Genomic DNA, 23266 nt, shown 5'->3' with positions numbered 1-23266 from the left:
ACTGTTCTCCCTTGATCTAAACAATTCCTAACCACAAACTTTCCCCATAAATTATATTTCACAATCTATTTTACTGATGAACAGATATGTAATTTAGAAGTATATCTTAAAGTAGGTGACTATTGTAGCCATTTTGTAGCAGAAAATATGGATAGTCAAACAATAATAATTTAGAATGACATCTCTTCCTTTGCACTTCCAGTTTAGCAAAACTTCCCTCCTCCTCTAGTTTAACAATTGTCAACATACCCTTCTCCTTAGTCATCTCTTACCTAAGCAGACATAACCAGTTTCCCACTGTGTTTTATGTCCAAGATTTTATCTTTTGAGCCAACCTTTCCAGTTTGTCAATCTGCTTTTTGAATCATACTCCTCAAATCAAATCTAACAAAAAATCAAAGTCCTTCTCAAACTTTGGAGCCTGTCTTCATTAGTGTATTTTATAAGGCAAAGTTCTTTTTTTTTTTTACCTCATCTCATCCCTAATTATGTTAAAGGTCAAAATCTCACTCTAAAACAGACTTCTGTATACGCCTATCCACCATTTTGTACTTCTGACACATCTGCCCTTGCAGAATTTCATTTTCATATTGCTTACCCATGTCTCCATTGGGATATCATTTTGGAGACTCGCCTCCTTTTGTGGATACATACCAGCCTACCCTTACTCTATTATACAAGAAGGCATATATCTTCCTAATATGCCCCCTGGCCCTTGTTGCCTCTGTTCTCCACACAGACAGCACAATATGGTTCTCATGAAGAATGTCAAAGATTCTGAGTATTAGATTTAAAGATCTGCCTGTAAATAAATTGAAAAAGAGCAGTGTTCTTTAATGCCATTTAATATATTTTTTTCTTTACAATAAGCACAAATGCTAATACCACAGGTGTTTCTGAATTTATAGTGCTGCTCTGTCTCTGGAAGTCTAAAATGAATTCAATATGATCTCAGTAAATGGAGTGTAGACTTGCAACCATAATTGTTTGTAACTGTAGTGATTCCGTGTACATAATAATTTAGCAGGCCAAAGATATAAGTGATTCCTACATGTGGTCTGGACAGAGTTGGTGTGGTGAAAAGGTTTGACGACTGCCTTTGTGTTCCATATAGATTATTCTTAGAGCCAAGACAGGAAATTCTTAGGGATTGTCAAGATGCAACTGGGCATCTTGATTAAATGGCCTACCCAATGTTGACTTAAATATAATGGTCTAAAGGCCAAACCAGATGTGTCGTTAAATGTGTCAATGAACTTATACACGGGGCTTTTTATATTGCAAATAGCTGCAGCTATGCATGACAGTAGTATTGTTTTAGTGAGTAATCCCTATTAAATTTAATGAACCATTTATTTCCAGCGCAAACACTAGCTTCTGGGAAAAAAGAGGATGGAGTCCTTTCTTTTCACTTACTGTAGTCCCAATATATATTAGTCCCTCTCTTTTAACTTGAATAATTAATTTAGCTTCTTCCTAAGACCTGCTTACTGTAATCTTGCAAAAGAAGTACAACACTGCATTGATAGCATTTTTCTGAGTTGGAACCATTCTGTAGAAAAGCAACATTTTGAGTTCAGTTACTGCTACTATGATTAAACTATCACTTATAAATATCTTATTTATAAAAACATTTCTGCTAGATCAAAAGCCTCTGAAGAGAGGTGGCTAGCTTTTTTACTAATTCCATTAAATGAAAGATAATACTTATAATGCTGCACCAAGGTAGCAACTTCCCACATAGTTGTCTGCAGGGGATAGAGAAGGGTTGGGACAATGGGGATATAAGAAAATATACATCATACAAATGATGCAACTTGCATAGCGTAAAACAGCATGACATCATTATATAGTTGAGTCATTCATGTTATTTTGATGTCATCATGGCCTGTTATAGACACCTATGGCTTCCCATAGAGATGTCAAGGCAAGAAAGTGCTAAACTGGAACTATAAGAAATATCTGGAGAGAGAAAAAAAATGTTCTGCCCTCTAACCAAGATCTATATTTCTACAGGACTCTTTCTAGGGACAGAAGAGATTGCATTACATTTCTTTAATTCTGTTTTCATATTAGAAAAGGAATGGTACTCATGTAGATTTCAGCAACATTTCAAATGCCCCTCTATAGCTCTTCCATAGTGGCTTGTTGGACAAAGATATATAGAGAGAGAAAGAGACAGAAAGTAGCTCTTCCATAATTTGACTTTATCTCTACCCATTGTTGGTCCCTTAGAGATTATGCATGAAAGAATAAGGGTCTACTGAAAGAAATATTTTCCAACCTCTATTTACAACTTTTAAATTTGTGTTATCTTTTTCATGTTGTGCAATAGAAAGTAGAATGTTGGCACAGAAAGAAATGTGGTTAATCTTTTGCATGCAAATCTGGGAAAGGCATTTCTAAAGTTTTCCTCTGCAGAAAACCAATTTTTTAAAAAAGGTTTCTTAAGTGTGTTACTGCATGCTTTTAACAGGGCAACTTTACATGATGAAACATCCCTTGATCTCAGGGTGCACAAATATTATGAAACTTGCACTGAAATGATCAAATTTAATCCCATACTTGGGCTTTTTGCTGTTTAACATACAGAGGCAGGAGGACAGCAAGCAACTGTTGTTTCACAGCATGTGATCAATATACAAAATGGGGAGAGGTTCATAGTTCAAACACATCTCATCTGAACAAAGCTGATTTTCTAGCGTTTCTAACTAAAGAATCTGTGGAAAGATCTCAAAACCAGGGAAAAGAGCTCAATACTTTGTAGAACTGCTACTTTGGTAAGTGTTGGATTAAACCAATGTCCTCCCTCCACACCGCAACCTTTTGGGCCAGTACAGTGACATCCAACACTTTTGAGGATATATTGTGCCCACTTAAAGAAAACGGCTGTTGTAGACAAGCATAAACACTTAAAATATTTGTCTTCAAACCTGACCTTGCCAGAAACCAAACTGATAATGCTAAACTCAGTTTGTTTTTTTGTCTGGAGTAATGGGCATATTTACAACCATAGTTGTCAGCTGCAGCTATCCACCATTTTTACTTTCTAAAATTATTTATGGAACTTACATGAAATCTAAGGAAGTTCTTGGAAATAATGATTCCTGAGACTGGTACTTCGCTTTGCAGCATGCCAGCTTCCTTTTCAATTTTATTAAAAATGAACGGGAGGTGACTACTGTCACACTGGTGCCCTCAGGAACCACAGGAGGGATCCTAGGGTTAGATAACAGCAATAGCCTAGCAATAGCAAAACAAAAACAGTAACAAGAAAAATCACCTACCTTCTGTACTAATGCTATTTATCTACTGATCTGAGTACCCTTTATTCTGGCTAGCTGTGGCTCTCCAGAACCCTGAGATGCAATTTTGGCTGCCAAACATTAGTGTTGTTTTTTATGAATACACATAGGGAGGGGCTGAGTTACAGAACCTTTAATGTGTGTGCAAAATGTACCAGGTTTAACATCCAAGACTCTAATAAAGGTTCAGGTAACAGTCTACAATAGCGTTCTTACTACATAGGAAGGAATGAGAAGAGAGTATCATTATGTTTTGTTCTGATTTTTTTTTAATATGCTGAATTATTAAGTGATTTAGTTCTGGATGCAAGCTTCTCAGTGTACAAGAAATTGAGTGTAGTTATATATGGCTTGTGTAAGAGATAGAATGAAGATATCCTATTGGTGACTTCAAAGGAGGAGAAAAATCAATTGAAGGCAATTTAGTGCTTGCCTGTGTGTCTCTCATGAAAGAATGAATTATGATTAAGTTTTTGGATTTTCTAAGAAGAACTTGACATTCCTTAAAAAATATCTGTTCAAGAAAGAAGCATTTTTTCCAAAGTGACTACATGAAAGCTGAGTACTTTTCAGATATGATTTCACTGGGAAATGTCCTAAATTTGTTTAGTCCTGCTTGCTGCTATTAATAAAGTGAAACTATAGATGAGGAGTGGTGGGTTAGGCAGTTCAAATGGCTGCATGCCTGCTGTAAATTAGAATTCCCCCAAGATCATCCAGAGGAAGATTTGCTGATCCAAGCTACTAAAAATAAAACCTCTCCTCTTCAGCAAACACGGTACAGAAAAAGGACATTCCAAAAACATCCACTGAAATGCAGTGCAATCAATATGAGACACTAGATTCCAGTTGAGGCAAAGCACACTGGATTGTGACCTAAACTAAATAGTTCTGCTATTCATAGCAAGAATTTTCTTTCCTCCAATCACTGCAGGAAATACCCTTGCATTAGCAAAGGCATAGTAGGCTAGCTCTGTAATTCCTTTAAGAAGTAGAAATCAGTGTTAACAATGAAGGCCAACAAGATAAAGATACAAGTAAACTCTGAGTCATGCTTCACCCTCTGATGGAAAGGCCTAAGCAAGAGCTACATTAGATGTTGATCTCAAAGCAAGACCAAGCAATTTAAGAGTACTTTCCACATTTGGCTCACCTACCTTCATTCTTACAGTGGCTGACCAAACAGATAATTCTCTTAATTTAAGTCCCACCTTAAATTTCCTGCAGGTTTATATACTTCCTGTTGTTTCCATTTTGGAACAAGGATATAATCTTTATAAGGGGAGTCAACGCAGCAAGATCAGCTGAGGCCTAAGGATTGTCAGCAGCTTCTAGTATTCAAACACATATTTAAGAGGAAAGCCAAAAATAATTTGCCAGAAATGTTGTTTCTCTCTGAGTGACTGGTAATATTGTTTGCAAAGTTTAAACCATATAATCCTCTACACTGCTGTACTACTTGACTTGAAAGAACCCTTTGAACTCATACTTCTGAGTATAGAATAACAACATGCAAGTTCAGTTAAATTCCACTGGGCTTCATTCCCATATTAGTAAGTACAGTGGTACCTCTAGTTACGAACGCCCCTCCTTACGAATTTTTCAAGATACGACCAGCTCCGGCCCCAAAAATTTACTTCTACTTGCGAACTCCGCTTCTACTTACGAACCGGATCCGCGGCCATTTTCCCTGCTGCCACGCGGTCGCGGCTTCCTGTGGGCGAGATCACGGTAGCAAGGAGACGTTCGGTGAGGCTTGTGGTGTGTTCTGTGGCGTTTGGAAGGTTTTTGTGGCATTTGGAAGGTTTTTGAGGTTTAAAAATAAAATGCATATGTTTCAGAACTGTTTAGCCGTATTTACATTGAACCTTATGGGGGAAATTTGCCTCGTGGTGCGACCAAATTCGGAGGGCAGAACGGATTAACCGTATTTACATTGAACCTTATGGGAAACTTTACTTCGACTTGAGACCAACTCGACTTGCAACCAGAGTCACAGAACAGATTAAGTTCATAACTAGAGGTACCACTGTATAGGATTGCAGCCTGAAAGGTATGTGTATGTATGATAATCTGAAAGCTAAATCTTGACAGATGGAGTTTGGAATATCTCTGACAGACTCAGGCTCCCATTGGCACTCTTATGGCTGTGTTTTATCATTTTGGATATACTTTCAAAAGTAACTCTGCCATATACTTAAATAACTAGATAATGCTGTGTTTAACTATGAAAGAGGTTCCTTTCAGCCTTTGCTCTTTAGAATCTAACTACCTGCAAGAGTAGATCATCACAGTGGTCTGGAGGCCAGCAGCTGGTACACATTCCCCAAAGCAGGAGGCCTCCTTCCTCTTCACTGAGGGTACAGGAAAAAGCTAGAAGCTAACTCCTTTGAACTGCATACATACATACGTACGTACGTACGTACGTACGTATGTATGTATATATATGGGGTTCACATTTGAAAGCAAAAGTAAGGGTCAGAAATCTTATACTGTCACCTTTATTATTTTCTCTAATAAATGTCTCCAGTCTCTCTCTTGCTTGTTTGCCTTTTTTAGTCCTGCCTGTAGCAATAGAGATCTGACACCACCAAAAGGTTATTTTCAGCAGAGATACCTACTTTATCTCTTAAATCATTATTTAAAATGAGATAAAAACTACATTTTTTCTTCATCCATTGGTTTTTACATATTAAGACATTACATTTTTAAAAATTTATGTATGGTGGCTAGCATATTTTAGATACATCACCAAATAGCAAGTTCCCCACATAAATTTCCAACTGTTATTTTACTTTAGTGTCCAAACCATAATTCTTACAAATGTGGAATGATACTTGATTAATATTGGGAGAAATCTTTGGGCTCACTATTTAAAGTACATGCACATCAAATGTACAATCTTATGTGCACTTACCTGGAATAAGTCTCATCAAATTAATTGGTCTTTTGAGAAGATGTCAAGTAGGCTATTTATTGCAAGTTATTTGCTTGCATTATATGTGGTTTCACATGGATTTATATGCCCCATTTCAGTATCCCATAGCTAATTGAAATCTAATCTTCAGCTTTTAGTTTATACTGGAATAAGCTGGATGCTGAGTGGCAAGAGCAAGATCATTTTACCAGATGCCTTTCTATTAATTCTTGCAAGATTTGTGCTACTGCATGAAACTAATACATTGCAACATACAATAAACAAGAGTACATACTCCAGACTTCTTTGTGGATGCTATAACTCTACATAAGGAGAATATACACCAGATATCCCCCACCTAGGAAAAACCCTATGGAGGAGATCTAAGATAAATGCAAGATTGGGTGGTAGAAGTTTTATTCTATACAAGTAACTCAAGTGATACAATTTAACTGCAGTAAGTGGGAACCTAAAGATTCCCAGATGTTTACAGGAGATATGCTGAAGCTCAAAATTCATATTAATTTGCGCAAGAAGAGATAAGCAGACAGGACTGAGGTACTGCAAACAACCCCCATTTCCCAGTAATCAGCTGGGATTTAGATTTAAATTATCTCAATACAAATATTTGATTAAGTATATCCAATGAACTCTAAGGCAGACTAACACATTGGCAGTGGACCTGATGCTTAGGACAGGAAGAGAAGTTTTTGAAATACAGCCAAGGCCACAGCTTGCACTTGAAATGTCACTCTGCATAGCCACATGGTAATACAAGGGAACACTATAGTAGCAGCTTCAAAAGATGCAACTGGTGGTATGTTAAAATATTCTGTTTGCCGAGAAGGTGAAATAAAAAACTCTCTAATTATAGGTAATTGCAAGAAGGTAGTTTAACTGATATCACAATGGCATAAGTGAACTATGAAAGCCATAAATAGTGGCAAGGTGCTACTATCGTGCAGGGATAAAGTTGGCTGCTACAGACATGAGTGATATTCTCCAAAAAAAAGCTTCCTGCTTGACCGCTCTTTTCTTTATGTATGGCATTTACTATTTTTAACACTTGTTTAGACTAACAAATAAAGTAGCACCAAGAAACAGAGTAGTGATTAGAAAATAGCCATGTGAAGAAGAAAAAGTTTTAATAACCATCAGTTTGGATAAGCATATGTATTAGGCACTGGCATTCCAATACTACATTTATACAAGGCTGCACTGGAGGACAATGATTTATCTATATGTAGTTACAGAAGCAGCCTGCTGATCATCTCCAATTCATTAGAGGGTTTTTAACTAATATTAGGTTAAATCTAACAATTCCTTTTAAGCACTCAAGGTCCTATATGTGTTTACCAGAGATTTTTGCTTTCCTTACCCCATGGAAGTTCCTAGTCAAATTTCAAAGGTCTATGAAACAGCACAGAATTTTGGTGGGAGCTTCTCAGGCATGGTAGAATGCTAGCATCAGAAGGAACCGACTGCTAGGTCTTGCTGAAGCCTAATAAAACTGTTGGAAATGATCCTTATTCTGACTTCAGTTTACTGTGCTGAGCAAACTGCCTTGAAAACACCCAGTAAGTACATCCCTGGCACACTTTCTTTCACACATTCAGTTCCATATGCAGTGCTGGACAAACAATAGTATCTTTGACAAAACACTGAAAAATCAAAGCTATTGGGGTGTCTTGTAATGCCAACCTCTCCAGGCTATAATTCTAAATACTTTTTGCCAGCATATGGCTTTTTGGACTAGGTTACATAAATATCTTCAGCTGATTCTTGAAATCAAAACTTAGAGCAAACTAATGACATAAACTAGCCAAGATATGGAATGCACAATACATTATTAACACACAGATTCATAGTTTGGCTAGAAGGAGTGCCAAATACTCCACAATTTGCTTTTTCTTTTCAGAGAGACTTCTGATGTAACATATGACAACATACTGTAAAATTAGAACTTTGAACTCTTTAGAGAAGAGCTGGGCTTAAGTTTATTCTGACTCAATAATTCCAATTGCATTGGTTAACTGTAATAATTTCCTTGTACTAAGGGTAATGCTGAATTATATGGTATAGGATGTAAAAGCCTAAACTCTTTATTTCCAATGCAACCTTTGAAATTCCCTTTTAAGCAGTGAATTAAAAGCAAGCCACCACTGACATGTTCTGTGAACAGGAAATATCAAAGCCTTATAGCTTCCTTTACACACTGTGAGTTTACCTGCTTATATTCTAAAGAGGAAAAACATGTACATGTTTGCTCTGACAGTTTGCAACAGAAATAAATAATGAGAAATAATATGATGGGGCAAGATTACTTTATAGTTTAAAATAAATGAAAAGCACAACCAAAGCTAAGAACTAGTCTGTTTAAAAGCAGGCTCTAAAAAGAGTTAGTCTTCAGGATGAGTTCAACCGTATGGAAGCACCCATCAACACTGCCCCAGACAGCTCTGAATTCCATTTCTGGATTATTCTGTAAAGTGATTTGTTCCAGAAGAAAGCCTCAAAGTACACTAGCAGCAACCTCTACTGGATAGTGAAGGAAATGTTTTCCAGTATTATACTAGAGGATGCCAACTGACTGAAGGCCTCATGCTCTTAGGCTGGGATTCCCAGCAATTGTTTGTAGGACTTTCTTTCACAATCCGCCTCATGGATGAGAGAGGGAGATAAACAAGAACCTGACCTTTAGCAATGGTACTTTCATAATTTATATTACTTCAGATACTGGGTTCATAAATAAGTATAAAAATGCTTTATGCTAAGCAATTAAAAACATTTCCCACCTAACTAACATGCTTGCTCTACAGGCTACTGACAGCAACTGATACCTGTCAGTTGTGGTCAAATTATTTTCATCCATTTCATCTAAGCTCCTTACTAGTATCTTAATTGGAAGTCTGTTAAGAAGAGTCTATGTCTATTTAACTATAAAATAATTATACATAATGAGCTAAGATTGTCTACGGCTACGCTTTCCCTACTTTTTTTTTTTGCTTAAAAGCAAACATCTTATTTGTATTTCTATAATATTATCAGAAAATAAAAAAGTGCAATTTAAGATTGGGGACTGAATGGGCTGATTTGGTCACTCTTATCAGCATCATTATTCTGGTAGCCATTTATCAATCATCTGTTCTTTCTGCCTTTGGAGAAGCAACAATGAAAACAGTAAGGCTTATAGGAACAGCAACAAGGAGTGCAGAATGGCACTAAAATGAGGACTAACTTATCTTTCCATAGGGCTTGCCCACTCCCTCCAAAATCCATAAAAAGTGCTAGTTTCCCTCCCCCCCTTTACAAAAGCATGGCAATGTTTTTCTACAAAACTATGAAATAACAAGGCTTATAATCTGTACATTGGATTCTCCTCTTCAAAGGTTGAAACAGAAATGAAAGGTGATTCCCTTTGACTGTAAGAGATAGTCTGTACACTGCATACATGGAAACAGTCTGATAGTATGATCAATGCAGACCCTCCCAGAATGTATGTTAGTATGCCAGAAATGGTCCATTTTGGGGTCTTCGAATATCAGAGAGATCAGAATCCAATACCAGTAAGAGATACTGAAAATAAACCCTTAATGTCTAAGGCCAAATACTTTATAAAAGCTAGCTTGGTGGTCGCAGTATCAACAACAGCTGCGTTTTGTCACAGAAGGCTGTCTCCTAAGTTTGAAGCCCTTACCACTAGATGGAGGGTTGGCGTCTGTTGATGGAATTCTACGACCTGCAGAGGGAGGAAAAAGAGTATTATTAGAATAATTAGAACTATAAGTAAGATGGTTGGCTATACAAATATAATAAATAAATAAATACTCCTTCCTAGAGTCTAGCTGGATTACAAGACATTCGTAATTTTGATAATACATAAAAACAGAAAGGTCTTCTCAAAGGCATCCATTAAAACAGACACAGGCCTACAGATAAAAATGGCCAATGCTGCAGCAAGATTCTGCAGCGGCTCAGAAGTACAGCTAACGTTTCTTCAACTAATAGGATTACAGGTCAGGGGAAAAATGATAAAGACTTTTTTTCAAAGACTGGAAGCCTTATATGCATTTTTTGGTGAAAGAAGAAAAGACTGATGATTTGGGGATTAGAAAGGGTTAAAGAGGGAGGGAAAAGAGTAAGACAGCAATGACTTGATAGAAGGACAGAAGTCAAAATTCTATGTTTTCTTTTTTTCACTTCTTTACTTTTTTCTTATTTCCTATCTTTTTTCTTATTTTTCTTTTCATTTTTTATACTTTTATTGTATTGTAAAATTATAATAAAAATATTAAAAACTTCCAAATACTAGGATTATGTGTTTCTTGAATTAAACCAAAAGTACTGGTAAATTATCTAATAAATTATTCAAACTGCTTGGAATTCATCTTACAAAGTGAATGTTTAATGATTAACAATCCCACTTTTACTTGGAAAAAACTCACCTATAAAATTAGCACTTCAAGATTATTTAATTAAATAAAAGTACCACCCAGAATTGCCAGAGTCTTATCAGCTTAATTCCGTAACATTAATGGTAGTGATAGGAAATATTATCACATATATCCATGGAACCAAAGGTTATCTTATATAATGAACTGGTAATATGCTGGGGAAAAAAAAAATTTGGACAGTACCAAACTATCATAAAATATACCACCAAAAATATATGATATTGGATAGCTTAGACATTTAAAATGATGCTTAAACATATTTATAGGAACATTTTGATTTAAAGTTGCATATAAAATGTAGTAAATAAAAAAATTAATCTGATAATGAAACCTCCATGTTTAAATACTGTTCCCAGAAGGGAAGTGGCATTAGTTTTCTTACCACAACACCACAGAACCTTGGGAACAAGAACAAATGTGGTTACTTAATACTTTGAGGAGTGGTGTTTCTCTGACATCAACACATTTCAACGAAGTACTGGTTTTGAATATTTTGCACAACTCTAATGCTTGCTGTATAATCCACGGGCTCTCCTTCACATGATATGAAATGAACCCATTACATATCTGTTAGCAAATTTAAGACATTTCACAGGATGAAAAATTTTAATGACAGTACTTTTCTTACTCTTCTGCCAGGATATGATTTGGAAGATCAAGTTAACTTCTGTCCTAATCAAATGTTGCTAAATATAAAGACAGTGTTCAGCTGGTAGAAGCAGAACATGAAGCTAATATAATTTTTTTGTTATTAGCTAGGAATGCAAGAAGAGAAATATTAGGCGATTTACTGACATTTAATACTTACTTATTTCTATAAACAGTTCATTTATGTTTATTGCATTTTTTGCACTAGTCTCTACAAATATTGCGTGGATGGAATCTGCATAGTCTTTAGCATCTTTTTCGATAACTTCTCTGTAGGGTGGGAGGGAAGAGAATACATAGTATAAACAAACAATAATTATTTACTTTGAGTTTAGCAAATAAAACGAATTGCAAATCAATGCAGCATTATCAGTTATTTCTACAACTAATCTAAACTCTGTAAGTCATTGTATCTGAGAGACATAACCAAAGTTTTTGTTTAACACTATGTGTAGTGGGAGGACATCTCTCTATACTGCTGTAACATTAGTGGTTCAATATAATAGGTACAATAAAGCAACAAAAGGGGTGTTTTGATTCCACAATGATTTATTGCTATTTAAAAGACAGTAATTTTTTTCTAATGTATGTCCAGGAAAGGATGGATGGCAATTAGATATTTAAATGAAGCTCAATTCCATTACTTCCTACTTTTGTTTCCTGGCATCCTGCCTTCCACCCAACTAGTTATCTAGGAGCTCAGGAGCTGTGCTCTGTTCTCTCCCTTTCCCAACAGGATTCAATCCAATGCAGGATTCTTTCCATACTTATTTTTCACAAATTATACTGCATCCTTTTCATTCTTTGTTATTTAACACATAACCCAACTTTCTATTCAATCGGCTGATTAAAATAGTGAATGGTAATTAAAATGAAAGTAAATTACTGCCATGAATATTAAAAACATAATAAAATTTGTTTTGAGAGTCTAATTATTTCCTGCCTCTTCTTCAATACATTAAAATTAATGAAGGATTAGAATATCCATGTTTTTTTGGAAACTAAGTACAGAAAAAGATTGTACAGGCAGATTTGTATTAAAATGCTATTGACAGCTGGATAAGATCCTATTTAATTTACCTTACATCATTAAGATCACACTTATTTCCAGCAATTGCTACAACAATATTGGGAGGTCCATGCTGGCGAAGTTCTTTTACCCAGTTTTTTAATGTTGAAAATGTTTCCTAAAATGGAAGCAACAAGATCAGTAAATTAAATAAAATAGCCAATCTATAGATTTTGCAAATGTATTTAGTTTACCTCTTTTGTAATATCATAGACTATAATAGCTGCTGCGGACCCGCGATAGTACATTGGAGCCAGAGCACGGAACTGTAAAGAGAAAGAGCACATAAAAATGGCTTCTCTGCCATATTAATCATATCAAATATTAAAGAAAAAGGGAATGAAATATGAGTAAGACAGATAAAATAAAATTCATTATAAGACACCCTTGTCATCTATCAGAGTTTTATCTCATATTTCCTCCTAATAAACTAGTAATACAACTAAAAGAGAACCTAGGTATAACAATTCTGAGAAGCAATTTGGTCAAAGAGAAAGTGATTGGCCCTGATCGCTTAGCAAGCTTCACAGTTCATATATGTGTTCCTAGAGCACTCTAACCCTTTAACCAATACAAAACATCTTGATGCTCTATAGGAGATGTTTTAGCCAGCTTTCATAAACTGAGGAAGGTGCAAGGAGACTGTGCAGATTACACTTTTGTTTCAATTGCAATATTCTGTTATACAGAATATGTTTTTGTTCTTTGTTTCTTTTTTAAACAAAGCAATAAAAATGTTGCCAAAATCTATTTTCCATGTCTAAAACAAGACTGCATATAGTGTTCAGTATGCTAATAGGCATTTTGGTAGAATATGAAGATATATGATGAATCCATTTATGATGTATCCATATAATTGCTAGATGGAAGATATATACATAAAGCACCCAGAAATACAAAAATGCCATATCATACTATATAAGACATAGAAAAAAGTTTGCTTCCACTTGCGCTCTGAGCAATTTAAAACTTCAGCCAAATAAGCTCTAGAATGCATTATTTAACTAGATGATGCAATGAGAGAAAAAAGATATCATAACTGAATGTAAATTTCAATCCTGATTAAATCTAGTGAGCAACTGAAGCAGCTGACTGGTACATTAGTTGCTTGTTAGGATATAGTTTTGTTCCTGATTGTGCCATACTACCCAAGAAAATCAATGCAAATAATTTCTCAAAGCAACTAGCTTTACAGCTGAGTGGGGAGCTGAACCTGGATGTTTTTCATCCTTAGTCATACCATGCCTGCTGTTTAAAATGACCCTTTCTATAGTTGCTACAAAAGGGGAGAAGACCACAATTCTGAGTCACAAAGCTGACAATATATCATGCTATTTCTGTTGCAAGAACTGCAAGTTTTATTCAGAAGTAAAAATAGAAGATCCTCTTTTCTTTAAGTACTGCTAAATCAGCTACATACAGACAGATTTAAAGAAAATGAATTCTAAAAGTTATTCTATTATTCAAAAACAAACCTGAAGATTAGTAAGAATGCTGAGACAATTAGTTACTAGTCTTATGCAGAAAGCTGTATTTCTACCCAGTGTTTCATAGTTCAAAATCACAAAACATCTAGTAAGCTTAGAGGCAAGGACACTCCAAAATTTTAGGGGCAGGTGATTATTTAGTTGTTTATTAAATTCCCTATGTGGAAAGGATTCATGAGAAAACGCAAAAATAAAATGGAGGACATACCAAGCAGTGACAACTATATACTATGGCTGTGTAAAACCCTCAAAGGGACACTTCTTAAAGTGTGGGTACAAGCAAAGTATCTTTCCTCAAAATGTTGATGTGATGCTGTCCTCCAGAAGGCTGGATCTGCCTGTAGTGAGGGGTTACCCAAAGTGCACAGTTGCTTTGCTGGCAGCCCCAGTGGAAGCACTGTCTACGTAGGCATATGCAGATGACCAGGGAAAGGCCCTGAAGCAGCTGTATATTCAAAAGGAGCCAGCAAGATTTGTGAAGTGCCTCTTCAAATGCTTTGAATAGCTTTATATGCAGCTTCCAAGAAAGGCACAGGTTTAGATCCATAAATGGGAAGGAAAAGCCCTAAGTGGGCAAATACTAATGAAGCACAGAAAAAAAGCTGCCTTGAGCAAGGCATCATTTAAGGCAGAAGTGAGCAATCTTTCTGTAAATGGAAGCTTCATTTTTTAATATTTTTCTGACAGGTATAATTAGATCACCAAGGGGGTAAGGCTGAGATTTTGTGCCTGTCCTTTACTGGCAAGTGTTAATTCAACTTACTTGAAATCATTAACATTTCCAAGAATAGGGAAGTGAAAATTCTAATGATTTTACAAATAGAAGTTTTAGGAGGAAAAGTAATCATTCTTCTGCCGTGAGTCTACACTCACATCCTATACCACTCCCAAGCTGTCTTATCATCAAAGCTTCATTAAACTTACTGAAATACAAAGGGCAACTGGTTCAGAATGCATAAAGTCTAGCGTGGGTCCATTCACCATAGAATGATTATTATTGTATACATTTAATTGTAAGGATATCATTTTTTCCTATGAATCTTCTATGCATTCAGATTGTTTTCAGATTCATCATTTCATTTTCTCTTAATTCATGGGCATATTAGAATAAGGCTATTTCTCAAATTTCATTAAAAAGTATTGTATAGTAAATTTAGCTGGGATATAATATATCCACAAAGGCACTTATCTATCCTTTATCTCAGTGTACCATTTCACAGAACAAGGACAATGATTCTGAAATTCCCTAATAAGAAAATCTCCACATCTCAGTGACTCCTTCCAATTAAGAAGAGCTTTATAAAAATCCCTTACGATAAGGACATAGTTATCTATAAGTAGGTCACAGAGAAAGATTTCATCAAACCCAATTTAAAAAATGGTTTATCTACTTACTCGTTCTTGTCCTGCTGTATCCCATATTAGGAATTTATGTAATTCATTCTGATACTGTACTGTCTTGGTCATAAAAGATGCTCTGAAAAGAATGTTATGCATTAATATACTATAAAACAAAGGAAACCATCAACTAAAATTCAACATATTTCCCCAAAAAATATTAGGGTTCTGATTAATTTTATAATTTTAAAAATGGGAGGGAAAATTTGTATATTTCATGCTTTCTTTATCTAGAAGTAAGGAGAGCATGTAGCGAGATGAGAAAAATACTTTGAACAACTAAGATTTATTGATGCCATCACATTCTATTCTGTGTTCATAACAGATCATAAATAGGGAAGGAAATACACAAAGTTCCAGGTGCTTCATTAGTGTTTATATTACAAAATAAGTTGGTGGGCTGGCTCCTTTATTTTCTTTATTGATTACTACAAAAAGCTATATGGGGCAAGATTTTGCTAAAATTAGGCATAAGGAACTGAGGCATATTCATTTTCCTAAGAGCCCCTCTATTTACTCCATTTCAATTCCTACCGGGCGTATTAAGCCAAAGACACAATACGTCCACATGCTTTATTTAGTAAAACAGAAAGATCTCAATTTATTATGTAAGAGACAAACATTACCCAATCAAAACTTCAGTACAGTCATACTCATGCAACTATTGTAGGGGAGATGGGCGGGAGAGAAATTCAATAAATAATAAATAAATAATAAATAAATAAACTACAGTAACACAAAACTAAAACTGGAACAAGAGGGCAAAATAAATTGATACTGCATACTTTTAATTTTGCAATTTATATTATAAGAATGGAAGGACTCCCACTCTCTACCAATTATGTAATGGTTTGAATTGCTTCTCATTGCATATTTGAGCAAGCATTCAATTATTTGGAGTCTAGAGTGGAGGACTATTGAATAATTTTGTCATTACTACTCTCTGTGTTAAAATGTTCACCTGTTTTTTTTCTTTTAGAGTTAAATGAACTGATTTAACTCAACAATTAATTCCATAGTATAATATATGTAGTTAAGACTATTTAAATAGTCTATGAGCAATAAATATTCATATGTTTCTTTTCTATCTTTTTATGTTCTTTAGCAAATAGCAACATTAAAAACCCTAAACATGGAAATAGTTTTGCGTATCGTTAATCAGAACAATATGGTTATTCTTGGATATGTTTTGTGAAATGAAAGATTGTTTCTTTGCATTATTAAAATGTGGGCAATCATCCTAAGAGTCAGGAATAATAGCTTCAATTGTACCATTAGCTGGTTTCAATTGCAGAATTACTAAGTGACAAAATTTCATATGTTGAACTAAATTCATGATGTATGAACTGATATGAGTTTGGAAGGAAAAAATCTCTAACCTCAGTTGTCAAAGTCTCCGATGTCTTCAACTCAAGGAGAATAAATGTGCAGGATTGTCTATTGTTTAGAAGGCATTTGAAAAAAAATGATAAAAGCTAGCTATATGGATTTTTGAAAGCATGTTAAAAATAAATACTGAATTCTACAGAATTCAGATTCTTCATGTATCTATGTGTACTGTGACTAAGTGTGGAAGTGAGATGAGATGGGGGTGGGTACTGGAGAATTGGGCATTTGTGGTTGACCATACAGGAAGCCTCTAAGCCTTCATATAAGCTATGAAATGGAAACCCATCTTACATCAATGGCACTAAAGTACAGGATGTTTCCAAGAAAAACAGAAGTATTCCAACTATTACATTATGTTAAAATTAGCATTCTACTTTAAACAAAATGAAATTAAACAATAAAACTGACATTATGTAGGATCCAAATTTAAAACTTTCTGAAATCCTTTTATGGCAATTTATTTATTTTATTTATTAAATTTGTATGCTGCCGATCTCCCCCGCAATACTTGTAAGGTAATGGAAAAAGCCATTAAGTTTTTATTTTGCATACAGCAATCTATTTTCCAAAATAATTTTCTGTACTCCTCTCAAAATATGGTTTAATAAATACTCAGTTTGGTTTATTGAAATGATTTTTATGGCTGGTCAAATAGCGAATTTCAACACAGGGTGACTCACATAGAATTAAAAACACAAAACAAAATAACCAATAAACATAAAACCACAAGAAGTGCAACACAATGTAACACAACCAAGGCCAAACCATAATCATATTAACATTCAGGATGGGGTCATTCAATGCTCTGTCCCAATGCTTGGAGGATAATCCAGGTTTTCAGGGCCTTATGGAAACCCAACAAGGTTGGAGCCGTCTTACTCTTGGCGGGGGGGGGGGGGCTATTTTCTTCCAAAGGGCAGGCATAATGACAGAGAAGGCCTGCATTCTGGGTTCTACTAAGTGACATTGTTTCATAGAAGGGACCTGCACCATGTCCACCTCTCTTGGGTCTCATGGGATAGGTAGAAACAACAGGAGATAGGTGGTCCAGCAAATAATCTGGCCCTATTTAATGTATTTAGTAGTTACCTATGAAAATTAGGCAACCCCACAAAGTTTGCTGTTTGAACCTTATATTTTAAGATTAGGAATAAACTTAAGATCATTGTAGATCAAGTGATCAATCATAAGCAGGATTCTATAAGACGGTAAGCAATTAGACACTGAGTAGATGCATTAGTAGGGCAGGATGTCAACAGATGCATACTTGCCTATACCATTCTTAAAATAGAAATATATTTCTATTGTAGGAATCAAATTTATGGACAATTGTGGTTACTGAATTCTGAGAAACCTAGCTTGTACAAATATTAAACACCTTTAAATGGCTTATATAGAAGATGGGGGTTCTGCAGAGCAATGATACATGATCTCTAAGCACATACTAGATAACAGTCTGGCTGACATATTTTGTATTATTTTGTATTCTCTACATTTTTCAAAGGCAGCCCTCAAATCTTATATCAACAAAATGTCCCAGAAGAATGTGATAACAGATAATATGGATTAATACTGAAAGCCCAATTAACCAATGTATACCTTTCGGTTACATATCATTTACTGAGGTAACCATAATCTGTTTGTGTCCCAAGCCCAAATTGGAATAGATCTAAAAGGTCAGCTCCATTTAAGTTGCACTGCCACCATTCAAACCTTTTATTATTATTTAAAGATAGATAATTGATTGGTTGTTCTGCAGGACTGCTGGTTCCAGTGTAACCTGGCCAGTTTCATTCAGTGCTGACAGGGAGTGAGAGGTTGCACTCACAGCCTCTCACTTGTGGGGTGCCATAGGGCTTGACTTTCTCTCCTTTTTTGATTAACATCTACATGAAACCGGTGGGTGAGGTCAATATGCTGATGATACCCAATTACAAAATTCAATCCTGGCTCAACCAGGTTATGCTGTCCTGATCTAGTACCTGGAGTCTGTGTAGACCTGGATGGAATAGACTCAGATTCAATCCTGACAAATCAAGTGACTTTAACACACCCTCCCCTCTCCCCCCTGGTTCTGGGGACATTCCATTTAACTATATTGCAATTCCCCATGAGAGACTACTGCAGAATCTGAGGATCCTCTTGGACTCACAGCTCTTGCACAAAGAGCAGGTGGCAGCTGTGGCTGAGAGGGCCTTTGCACAGGTTCATCTGTGCAAGAATGCAGTGGCATGAGCAATGATGTCTCTGCTGCTTTGAAAGGTAAACTGGCTATCAGTTGGCTTCTAGGTGCCATTCAAGGTTCTGGTTATCACCTATAGAGCCCTTATTGCCATAGGGCCTGGCTACTTGAAGGACCACCTATCTATATGTTTCCATGCATCTGGTGGGATCAGTGAGAGTGGGCATGCTCCAGGTCCCATCAATTAAGCAATGTCACCTTGTGGCATCCCAGGAGCATGCCTTCTTGGTGATGGCTTCTGCCCCGGGGAATGATATCCCCACTCCATTCAGAGATCTGTACTGTTTCCACCATGTTGACTTTCTGCAAATTGTTAAAGACCTGGTTGTTCTCCTGTGTTTTGGTCTAGGATTGTGGTTGAGCCCTTTGTTTTTTTGGTTCTATCTTCCAGTTAATTATATGCTTTTTCACAATAAAAATGAGAGTTTATTATTTGAGAAATTGGACACTAAAGGGGACTAAAGATTCCAGGCAGAAAAGGGGAAAAAAAGTTTAAACTTGCTTTGGTTTTCGGTTAGTATGGGGATTTATAAATGACACAAAATGCTATAACATTTGAAATACTTCAGGAGATTTTCGAAGAATGGGGCCAGACATCAGTAGCTGCAATATCAGAAATGTCAGCAATGATGTCTACTTCTATGGATAGATTATGTCCAAAAGATGTTAAATCTGATGCAGAAATACCAGAACCAGAAACACTGATTAATAAAAAAAAAGTGTGCATTACAAAATAGATAAGGGACTTAAAATGGAATTACAAATGACAAGCCAAGAGGATGACCCTGATAATGTCTTTTTATTGGATATACAAAAGAAGTTGGTTACAGTTTTGAAAATCAAAGAGGAAATACAAATGACAGACCAAGAGAATGATCTGGACAATTACTTTTTACTGGCTTTACAAAAGAGGCTTGCTAAAGTCTTGAAGAAGTCTCTGAGATGGGAAAAAGAAATATTGAAGAGAGACCAAATCCTACAACAACATCTGAATGAAGCAAAAATCAAGACTGTCAGAAGGAATATAAAGTTGGTTTGTTTGATCAATGTTAAAATAAGACATGTTTATATAAAACTCTGGTAACCCTTTATGGACACCAGGACTGAAAAGTCAATGATTTATGAATTTGCATATAGATAAGGAATGGGTTATGGGAAGAAGAGATCTTTGTTTGTAACCTTGTGGGGGTGAAGAGTTATCAAATTTGTTTTTACTCGTGATGAAGATTGGAAGTCACTTCTTTATATATTTCTTTATCTTACTTTCTTCTTTTTTCTTGTTCTTACTTAGCACTTTCTATTCCTTCTATTTCTCCTTTTTCTGAGTTTAGTTTATATTTGCTCTTATTATTATAACTAACATCTTTAATAAAAATCATGGAAAAAAAAAACCTCACACTTTATATAATTTTTAGCTTCCTTGCTCATTAATTGTTTTAGATACTTACCCAATAGTTGGATTGATGTTCGGATCAAAGCTGTCTTCTACAAAGCGCCATACAATGCTTGATTTTCCCACACCTGTGTCCTGAAAGAGAAATGAAACAAGTAATTTTAAGCTCATTCAGACATAAATCTTCCTACTACCTGTACTTCTAGGAGCAGCCCTAGTCTCAGCACTTTCCATCCAACTTCCATGAATTTGGACAAGTCAATTTCAGTTTCCAAAAAATATCCTTATTTAAACATCCAGTGAACAATGAACATGCCTGAATTCATTTGAAACTATTAAAGAGATAAAGAGGGATTCTTAAAGTCTTGGGTAGCAACTTAATATCTGAGCCAGAGATATTACCTTATTTGAATCTACTGTAATCATCAATCTAAATATTGTAAAGTAATGGTAGAGCAAAGCTACTATACTATGTAATCACTTCAAAGTTAATCCCACTGACACAGTGGGATTTCTTTCTGAGTAAATATGCATTAAATTGATATCTTATTAAGTAGTCTATCCAAGACTGAACAAAATGTGGGCTATGTTTGCATAATATATGTACCCATGATTAACTTTACTCACTGAACCCAACCTTCTGGGTCACGTAGGCCCACACTAGGGCTATTGGACTGATGCTGCAAAACTCCAAATAATAGCAGCAAGGAATTAAACTGTCATCATACAACAGTGCATGTTGGTAGTGTTCTTTTAGATAACATAGTACTTCTATGCTTTCCCAAATAAACATTACAATGGCAACACTATGCAAGCATACCTTTCCAGAGACTTATTTCCAACAGCTATATAATGATCCACCCTAAAAATATGCATAGTAAACAATTTGGACTGGAAACAAGGTGTTTAAGTAGTTCAAGAGTGTTAGTAATACTTGTTATTCATTCAACCCCTCCCTATTTAATGAAAGGCTATGTATGCATTCAGGAATAGAAAAAAAACATTAAACAGGTATGGACTACGTAAGTATTTGAGAAAGTATAGTGATGCTTCTGTAATTATTTCTTTTTTTGTACAAATGAAGCTAAATTGGACAAAAAGCCATGCTTCCAAGCATCACAACTATCTTTTTTCACAACTGAATATCCAACGCTCATGCTTCATGTATGACTTCATTAACAGGAATATCACGCCTTTGGAGGAAATGGTTTGAGCCTGTAGTCAAAATTCATACGTTAATCTAAATAAAGTTTTAAATAAAGAGCCAGTTTGGCATAGTGGTTAAGGTGGTGGGCTAGAAACCAGGAGACTGTGAGTTCTAGGCCTCCCTTAGGCATGAAAGCCAGCTGGGTGACTTTGGGCCAGTCACTCTCTCTCAGCCCAATCCACTTCACAGGGTTATTGTTGTGGGGAAAATAGGAGGAGGGAGTATTAAGTATGTTTGCTGCCTTGAGTTAAATGTAGAAAAGGCAAAATAAAGTTATTATTATTATTCAGTTTATGTTTTTATATATATATATATATATATATATAAAATTAATTATTCAGTTTTAGCTGAAGATCCTGGGATTTAATAATGCTGATATTTTTAAAAGAAAAAAGAAAGGTATCTTTCCATTTCTTTCAACATTCTTAAAAACATACATGTTCTTCTGCATTTAAATGCAAGGTATATGAAATATTCTGCCTTTGTATTTTATACCAATCTTAGGGCAGAGTGAATGGACAAAATTATTGTTTCACTAACTCCTTCATATGCAGAACAATTCTACTAAACAGAGAATATTGCTTTTCTGGAATACTGTGTATTTTTCTCCTATAAACATCTTTCAGAATTGGACTTTAATTCAAATTACATTATTTAGATATTAATATTTTACAGTGAAATCCAATGATTATCTCCTCAGAAATAAGATTCATTCAATTAAATGGGACTGCAGCCTTAACCATCACCCCCTTTCTTTTAAGATAGAAGATTTTGTTGCATACTGTTTAAATCAGTCTCAAAAACTTCCCAACAGGCTTCTCTCAAAATATGTTTTTCATTTTTTTTTTAACAGAAATGTTTTGAATAATGATTCTGGAAGAGGTTGGAGAACAAACAAGAAAATACATTTCCTTTCCAAGAAAGGACAAGACCCTCCTAAAAGTTGCAGCCTCGACCACACATTTGGAAATAAATCCTACAGAGGAAGCTGAGGCTGGACTCTCAATACATATGCATTATGAGGAGCTACTTGAAGTTTACAAAAAAAAGGAGCGTCACAGCCCAGATCCATATCGTTAGTTCCAGAAGTCAAAGGGCTGTCAGACGATAATCCTAAAAAAGCTGACCTAGAATTCACCTCTTTGAAACCTGCCAAGAATTGGGGTGAAATTGTTAACTCAGTTCTCGTGGGGGGAGGCAGACGATCCCAGTTCTAAGGTGGTGACCCTCCCCGCCCCCAACCAAGGAAATGATTACCAGGGAAAGGCATCGCCGAGCGCCTTGGAGAGCAAACACCCTTCCTTTTTCAGAGGAAGGCGCCGCTGAAAAAGCCAACTTTTAAAGCTGCCCGGTGCCCGCAGCTTTAATAAAGAAGAAAAAAGAAGCCGCGCTTGCCCTCCCGCCCCCATCACTCACCCCAAGGAGGCAAACTTTCAGCTCCCGCAGAGCCATCGCTCGAGAACGAGGGGTCGCCGCTGCTTTTTAGGAACCGCTGGCGCCGTCCAGCCACACCATTGCCCCTCGCGGGACCCGCATGGAAAACCCGCCCCAGCTGCCCAGCGGTGTCTCCGGAGAAGGCGGCCGAGAGGGGAGGCCTCCTCGAGAGGGGAGGCCTCCTCGGGAGGGCGAAGAGAAGCCGCCCGCGCCCTGCCCCGACTCTGAGCTACAGGTGAACGCGCCTCTTCCTTCTCCTCAGAGTCCACAGGCCGGGCGCCATCTTGGACAGCCCCGCGTCGAGCGTCATGTGACGGCGCTCC

General features: G+C 36.1%; 1 protein-coding gene across 1 annotated transcript; it reads right to left on the bottom strand.

Moving 5' to 3' along the window:
• Positions 1-438: 438 nt before the first annotated feature.
• Positions 439-23242, bottom strand: RAB22A (RAB22A, member RAS oncogene family). Its single transcript, XM_007440047.4, has 7 exons — positions 22926-23242; positions 20358-20437; positions 15276-15357; positions 12588-12659; positions 12405-12511; positions 11485-11594; positions 439-9961 (listed from the first exon to the last, which is right to left on the bottom strand). Exons 1-7 carry the CDS (start codon positions 22959-22961, stop codon positions 9864-9866), a joined length of 585 nt encoding a protein of 194 aa, XP_007440109.1. The 5' UTR covers positions 22962-23242; the 3' UTR covers positions 439-9863.
• Positions 23243-23266: the final 24 nt, after the last annotated feature.

Source organism: Python bivittatus, unplaced genomic scaffold (assembly GCF_059951505.1).
Source record: "Python bivittatus isolate LINGU-HERP-01145 unplaced genomic scaffold, Pbiv_v1 ctg000700_np1212, whole genome shotgun sequence".
Lineage (NCBI taxonomy): Eukaryota > Metazoa > Chordata > Lepidosauria > Squamata > Pythonidae > Python > Python bivittatus.
Note: the sequence above shows the minus strand (reverse complement) of the source record. Positions and strands in the feature narration are given on the sequence as shown.